Source organism: Monodon monoceros, unplaced genomic scaffold (assembly GCF_005190385.1).
Source record: "Monodon monoceros isolate NGI ecotype Baffin Bay Population unplaced genomic scaffold, NGI_Narwhal_1 Super_Scaffold_7, whole genome shotgun sequence".
Taxonomy (NCBI): domain Eukaryota; kingdom Metazoa; phylum Chordata; class Mammalia; order Artiodactyla; family Monodontidae; genus Monodon; species Monodon monoceros.
This window is the reverse complement of record NW_021703784.1, coordinates 19,657,791-19,665,953: the sequence shown is the minus strand read 5'-3', so window position 1 is coordinate 19,665,953 and position 8,163 is coordinate 19,657,791. Positions and strand designations below refer to the sequence as shown.

The 8,163-nt window shown below is 39.1% G+C and overlaps 1 protein-coding gene across 1 annotated transcript; it reads left to right on the top strand.

Annotated features, from left to right (window-relative positions):
• The first annotated feature begins 832 nt into the window (after nucleotides 1-832).
• Nucleotides 833-7,662, top strand: PTS (6-pyruvoyltetrahydropterin synthase). The gene is made up of 6 exons (XM_029208705.1): nucleotides 833-966; nucleotides 2,393-2,472; nucleotides 3,656-3,678; nucleotides 4,059-4,115; nucleotides 6,976-7,046; nucleotides 7,236-7,662. The coding sequence occupies exons 1-6, from the start codon at nucleotides 884-886 to the stop codon at nucleotides 7,357-7,359; spliced, it is 438 nt and encodes a 145-aa protein (XP_029064538.1). The 5' UTR covers nucleotides 833-883; the 3' UTR covers nucleotides 7,360-7,662.
• Nucleotides 7,663-8,163: the final 501 nt, after the last annotated feature.

Sequence of the window (8,163 nt, the reverse complement as noted above, 5' to 3'; positions counted from 1 at the left end):
TTAATGCACAACAAACAGCATATATAGCTGGAGACAGGAGACATCTGGGAGAAACCATCATGGGGCTTATATTTCCACCACGCCCATGATTTTATCCCTCCTTTCCAGTGCCTGGAACAGTGCCAGCCACAGTAGGTATTCAGTAATTAATGAAAGAATGAACGTAGGCGAGAAATGCACTGGTGCGTACTGGGAACTATAAGTAGTTTGGCCACCACTTATGAGTAGATAGCGAGGAAACAAGATCCTTTCACTCTGGAGGTGTCTACATTGGACAGAGAATAGCTAACGTGTGTGTGTTCATGGGTGCATGTGTTTATACCGCAGCAACCCAGAGTGATAAACGGCTCCATGCATGCATATGGATGATAAGGACAGCTCGAGAGTTTCCCTTTGTGAGAATCTTTACAAATAGTCCAAAGGTAGTATCATTTCTTAAAGCCACGTGGTCCCACACGTGCACTCAAATTTCTGCTCCCTTTAAGCTATGAGTAGGCTGGCCCTGGGACTCGTCGCAGAGTAAGCAGCGACTGGAGGTTTCTACAACCCAGGGCTTTCTAGAAGGGAGTGAGAGGGACTTCATTGAGCAGACGTAAAAATGAAGTACACTAAGACCCCACCCACCTTATTTGACCGCTCTAAGGCGGACCCAGCTCTCTGAGCGCTTGCTCTCCCAAGAGATTGAGACAGCAAGAAACGCCTGTTACGGCCTCCAGGCCGGCAGAGGGAGCCCAGTCGCAGGGTGAAACAGAGAGCACTTCTGCCGGGCGCCGTCCGCACTGCGCAGCCGCGGAGGGAGGGGCCCCCCCTCCCCCCCCCCTTTCTCAGCCTGGCGGCTGGCCTAGGGCGGGAGGCGCTGGAGGGGACGTGGGCTTGCAAAACCATGAGCGCGGCGGCTTCGGGCCCTGGCCGGCGGGCGCGAGTGTCCCGCCTGGTCTCCTTCAGCGCGACCCATCGGCTCCACAGGTGGGGTGTGCCTACAATACCAGTGGTGGGGGCAGCACCTTCGAGCTCCGGAGCTGGGTCCCGGGTGCGGGAGGGGCACGGGTGCCCGCTGATGAGTGGGCGGGGGGCGCGGTGCACTCCTGCGGCCACCAGGCTTCGTTGATGACGTCATAACACCCGCGACCGGCGTCGACCAGCCTTCTGGGGATCGATGTGACGTTGAAAGGTGTTGAACTCGCTCAGGTTGCACAGTGCCAGGCACATCGTAAACACTCAGTACATGTTAGCTACCCATAGCTAATATAGTTACAGCAAGGCGAGTTTTGTCCACTTTATACCGAAGAGAAAATGAACCCAGATGTTCACTTTCCTGAGAGCAAGCAGCGCAGTTGGGATTTGAGCCCAGAGTACTCATACTGCTTCATCGCACGGAAGAGTTGATTTTGAGCAGGGTTTTGCCACTCATTAGCAAGCTCCACTCTCTGAACATCTCTTTCCTCGTCTGCAAAATGAGGATATAATTTCTACCTAACAGTATTCACCTATCCATTTATTCCCTGGACAGGTATTTGTTGTTAGGTCTTGTGCTAGGTAACAGGGATGCAGCAGTGATCAAGACCTGTCACAGTTTTCTATCTGCAGTGTACAAACTGGCCAATTTTGTGGAGAGTACAGTGAGATAATTTTGTGCAAAAGCTTTGTGAACTGTAGTACTCTAAATGTAAGAAGTAGATGAGTAGGAGAAAGGAAGGTAATAAAGAGAGTCTCAAAAAGAAAGGGGTTATTTAATAGGAAGCTCAAACATATGAGAGTGGTAAGGCCTCATTGAAGATGCACAGTTGATTGGACAGGTATATGTATAAAAATCCATTAAGAAAACGGATTTCTGCCTGGAACAACGGCTGAGTATTGTAATTTTAAAATTTAACCTGCTTTGAATACCCCTGAATGGATTGAAGTTATCAGTAGGCAATAGTTGAGGGATAATGAAGCAAGATTTTAAAGGGAAGATGTACTAGGTCATGTAATTATTTTTCAGGGGGAATGAGATTTTAAGCCACTTGAGGATAAGCGTTTTTTTTTTTAATCACCATGTGCCCTTGCTTCATTCAGCCTGTGCCTAGTATGTAGTAGGTACTCAGTAAATGTTGAATTGAAAAATGGAAGAGCCTTGAGCAGATCAGTTGTTGAAGTCTTGCTGTGGAACAAGGATGTTGAATTTACTTAAGCTAATTTGTATGGTATAGTAGTCTAATTAGGGGGCATACACTGGTTTCTGACATAAAATTGAGTAATGAAATCAAATTGATTTATGACTCTCCATTTGATGAGCTAAAGAATAGTAAGTTGTGAAGTTTTTCAAAGGCTAGAGCAAACAATAAGCGTAGGGAACAGAGAAGGTATCTGAACATGTATCATGTTGACTTTTTTTTTTTTTTTTGGTCAGCAAATCTCTGAGTAATGAGGAAAACTTGAAACTGTTTGGGAAATGCAACAACCCAAATGGCCATGGGCACAATTATAAAGGTGAGAGAAAAACTGGTGAAATTTTAGCCCTTTCGGTAATGATGAAAGAGTGTTCAGCATATACAGTCTAAATGAATATAAGAAACCTTATGGACAGAACATGAATGCTTTGAGCCTTGAATGAGAAATTAAATGGAAGTTCAAAATGAAAAGATCTGTTGCCTTAGTTGGATGTATCTTAAGTTTTACTATGCAATTGTCTGCTGTTATAGATCAAAACAATGAATGGCTTAAATACTTTTTTCCTTGGCCTTAAGAGTACATGACATTCTTTTGGCACCATGTTTCTTTCTAATTAGGTATTGCTGAGGCCAATGTTAAAATTAGATTGTATTCATTGAGTAAATAATGAGTGACAAAGGGAGCATATTGGCTCAAGATATGCGGCATGGCAGGAAAATAGGTTGGGTCTAAAACTTTTGACAGTGGTGTTCCAAGAAAGTAATTAATTTATGCAAGGACAAGGGACTTGATTATTTGAGATACAGATGATATCTCACAAAACAGCTATGTAAGCCATAGAGCATCACAGCATATGGTATGATGGAGTAAAAAGACCAGAAAAGATGTCAGAAGTTTGGGATTTCTAGTTTAGTTATTGCCTAACTTACTTGACCTATGATATCTCTCATTCTCAGTTTGCTCACTTATCATGTAATACCTAATGGTGTTTGTATGGAGCTGAAAAAAATATGTAAAAGTCATTAATTTGTAGAGCACTCTGATCATCAAGATTTTTCAGAAGTTTCATACAAGTACTTGTTAATTTACAGAGCATTACTATAAACTGTGTTTACATTCACATGAGAAAGGAATAAGAATTTTAGGCCCAGTAGCAGTTTTGCTTGCTCAGAAAGGTACTTGGACCAGCTCAGTGTGTAGCTGAATTTCTTCCTGTATATTTTCTACTTTTACAGGCAGTGATCAAGCAGCATCTTGATCTTACCTAGTGGAGATTACTTCCAAGTGCATCATAAACAGAATTTATAACCTTTTTGGCCTTGGCTAAGCACCTCTAAGTTCCTCTGCCTTGGTTGATAAAAAGATCTTAACTAAAAGATGTTCTGGGGGAAAATATAGCTTTGTGGGGTGAGATCTAATAATTTATGTCAGTAACTTGTGTTTGGATGTTACTCTGTTGAAAGTCATGTTGTTTTTTGGTATTTTGTTTTCTTCCCCATAGTTGTGGTGACAGTACATGGAGAGGTACGTGCTGAAAATGTCTCTGTGGTTTGTGCACATTGCTGGGCCCTCTTTCAGCCAACGTGATGGATTCTGTGTTGAAAAATTCTGTTCAAATCAGCATTGCTTCATTGTTGGTCTTTGTGTATGGTGAGCTGCTGCCATTTCAGGCCTTTCCTCTCCCAAAATGTCCTCTTTAATGTGCTGTATGTGGACAGATAGAAGAGCAGAACAGTGAAAAGGAAGCCTAGAGTACTTGGGGTTTCCATGCTGAGATGGATCATCTCGGGGATGAAGGCCAATGTGGGGACAACTTCTGCACATTGTACAGCCTTTAATAATTTACCAGAGGTTTAAATATGAAGAGCATGTTATAGTAATATTCACCTTTGTTTACTTTTTAGATTGATCCTGTTACAGGAATGGTCATGAATTTGACTGACCTCAAAGAGTATATGGAGGTAATGGCATGTTGGATGCTTATTTTGTGCTGTCTTCTGAATATAATATTTGATGGCCCCCTTTTCACTTCCCCAACCAAGTATCATCAGAGGTCCTATGACCTGGCAAGTGGAATTGGGTGAGGGAGTGGGGTAGTAGTTGGAGGAACTTCTCTCAATGTTCTCCTAAAGGTGTTTGGATGACTTAATGGAAATTAGTCATGGTTGTCTTACAATGATAGGAATAAATGTAGCGTGCTCATCTTGTATTTTTTGTTGGTGTATCCTGATTTTCTCTGTTTAGCAAATTCTGCCCTTCTTTCAAGACACAGCTTTCTTCTTGAAACTTTCTACTTCTTCTGTGAATTTTCCTTACACCTTTGATCACAGATTTTAGTACTACCCTGTTTTATTCACTTTAGCTTTATTATAAACTCACGGGGGCAGTTCATCATAGGGATAACAAAAAAGAGGTTGTTCGGTAAAAGACTTACTGATTACATCATTACAGAATCCTTGGATTGTAAGAGACCTCAGAGGTTATCTAAGCCAACTTCTTCATTCCATAGGTTGAGATTGAGAGATGCTGAACAGTTAACCAACTGACTTGCCCTAGGTCATGTAGTTAGTCCTTTACAAAGTTGAGATTAGATTTTCTTCCATCCACCTTAGTTTTTAAAATGCCTTCATTTCACCTGTTTACTTTGCTTCAGCTTTGCTCCTTATTTTGTTCTAAAATTTGACATTTGTTTCATAAAAATGCTGTTATTAATAATCATTACTTCTTTCACGTTACTTATCTCCCATATATTCAATACGTATGCCTGCTTTGCATCAGCCTTTGAGCTGAGTACTAGGAATCCAGTGATGAATGAGACATAGCTGTTAGCCACAGAGTGCTCACATGACTTTTTAAACTTTCTTTTTTCTTTAAATTAATTAATTTATTTATGGCTGTGTTGGGTCTTTGTTGCTGCGCGCAGGCTTTCTCTAGTTGCGGCGAGCGGGCGCTACTCTTTGTTGTGGTGTGAGAGCTTCTCACTGCGGTGGCTTCTCTTTGTTGTGGAGCACGGGCTCTGGGCGTGTGGGCTTCAGTAGTTGTGGCATGCGGGCTCTAGAGCACAGGCTCAGTAGCTGTGGTGCATGGGCTTAGTTGCTCCGCGGCATGTGGGATCTTCCCGGACCAGGGCTCGAACCCGTGTCCCCTGCATTGACAGGCGGATTCTTAACCACTGCGCCATCAGGGAAGCTCTCATGTGACTTTTTATAGCAGGTAAAGAATAGTAAGTGCTCAATAAGTGTTGCTTGAATAAATGGATAGGAGAATGAGTGAATGAACAAACAGTACTGTGCTCAAAGTACTGTAGGAAAGCTGTAAAGCCAGAGTGCTTGCATTTACTGGTGACATAAAAAGTATATATACACACACACACACACACACACACACACACACGCACACACACACGCGCATGCGCATGCGCGCACACACAAATACAAGACGACAGCTTGAGAAATATAAGAGACACCCCAAGCAGGCATACAGTTAAATACTAAAGGAGAGGTTCTCTACACTTTTTCCCCGTATTTGCATACCTGAAGGATACCACACACCACACACTTTAGTACTTTTACATGAGTAAAAGTGGCTGATCATGGCATACAGAGTCAAATTAGAAGGAGCCTTGTAGAAGAGGCTTCAATGGAAAAGTTGAGATCTGAACTGGAATTTTCAATTAAAACAAAGATTAAACAAAGGTTTATTTTCTTGATATCCATATGGATATCATTTGATTTATTTTAAAAGTTGTTTGGTTTAGGACTTACTTTTTTTTATATGATTCTGATTTTGTTCAGAAAATGATTGCTATTGTTGTCATTAATGTACCTTTCTTGGAACCATACCATATGGAAACTTAGATTGTTTCACAAATGCTTTTTTTATTGAAATATAGTTGATGAGCAATGTTATATAATTTACAGGTGTGCAGTATAGTGATTGACAATTTTTAAAGGTTATAACTCCTTTCATAATTATTATAAAATATTGGCTATATTCCCCATGTTGTACAATATATTCTTATAGCTTATTTTATACATAATAGTTTGTACCCCTTAATCCCCTACCCGTTTACTGCCCCTCCTCCCTTCCCCCTCCCCACTGGTAACAACTGGTTCTCTTCATCTGAGAGTCTGTTTCTTTCTTGTTATATTCACTAGTTTATTGTATTTTTTAGATTGCTTAGATGTTTTACAATAGCTAAAAGTAAAAATTTACAAAGAATAAGGCAATTACAATTCTTGCCATTGACAAAGAAAAACATTATGTTTAATATTCCTAATACAAGTATTAGGAAGCAATAGTCTTTACATGTTTTTATTTTTTCTTCTAAGAGCCCAAGAGCATTCTTAAATTACACCTTACAGCAGAAATTTAGAACTCCTTACATAATTTTAGTCTCAATCTGCTTTATAAATGTAGTACTCATTGAATGTTTGTCCTAATTAAATTGTGGCATTGTGCTGAAGGTGAGACTGTTAGGGAGAAGTATTTCTAGTAACATTTTGGACAGAATTCAAGAAGTATTAAACTAAATTCTGAATCACAATGGCTTGTTATGAGAAAGCTCCAGTGAATTCTCTATTTTTTGGTTTCTTACCTCTTTGCATTCAGTAATGAGGATATCCAGTCATTGTGGAGAGCTAGGCCTTACTTTATTTTACAACTTTAAACTTTCTGAGATTGTTTTATAAGACACCAAGTACTTGCGAGTATCGAGTTAGTGACTAAATGATAAGGTAAGGTTTAGAGGCAAAGGTAGGACACTTTGGAATATGAGTCATAAATGGAATTAGTGATGTTTTTCCTTTGTTTTGTCTATAGGAGGCAATTATGAAGCCCCTTGATCATAAGAATCTGGATCTGGATGTGCCGTATTTTGCAGATGTTGTAAGGTGAGTGACTATTTTACTTTATGTAAATAGTAAGAAAGAAGAATCGATTTTAGCATTTTACTTGATTATTGTGTGATTTCTAAACTTTTAGTGTAATATCTTTTAAAACTAGAATTTCTATTCTCTGTAAGTATTAAACATGAAGTTTTGTTTATTTGTCTTTTGATCTTCTTTCCTTTTCTTCTACAGCACGACAGAAAATGTAGCTGTATATATCTGGGAAAACCTCCAGAAATTTCTTCCTATAGGAGTTCTTTATAAAGTAAAAGTATATGAAACTGATAATAATATTGTAGTCTATAAAGGAGAATAACTCTTAGAAGTTAATACTATAGAATGATTTAATTTTTTTCCATATTTGAAGAAGATCTTTATCCCTTGGACAATTAAGAAGTCATCACATAATTGTTGCATCTCCATATTGAGTTCTGGAGCACTTGATTTATTGGAATCATTGTGAATAAGACCTGTTTTAGACTCAAATCTATTTTAAAATTAAATTTGTAATGTATTCTGAGTATCATTTGAAGAGTCTTTCATCTATAGATTAAAATCATTTCAGCAAAATGTTTGGTGTAGAATTATATGAAAGCAAAAGAAATCTTTTTTTGTTTTTCCATTATCTCATTTTTAGTATTCATTTTTTTTCTTGGTATAATATAAATGGCAAAAATGTTTATAAGACTTACAGTAGGTGTAAAAAATAAAATACAGGTGATCACCAAGTCTAGAAACATAGACAACATTCTATTTCTTAGTAGATTGAGCTCCCTTGATCACTTCTAGAATAGGCTAAAGGTGCAAGTTTATTCAGTGAAAATTAGTCACAAATCATCTGAGGCAATGCATTGTAAATAGATGTACAAGGACTGGTGGGAATGTTGCTTTAATGCGCATTGTTCATTGCACATTTGCACAGCTTATTGAACTATGAACTGCTAGTGAGGAATAACATATTGAACATAATCATGGAAGATCAGTAAACTGCTTATGTATATTTGTCTGTGTTTCCAGACCTTGTGGCTACCTGAACAATTTAAACTCAGAAGGCTGAAGAATAATCACATGTATTAAACCCTGTTAAAATAATCAACATGAAAAGGATATATTACTCTGT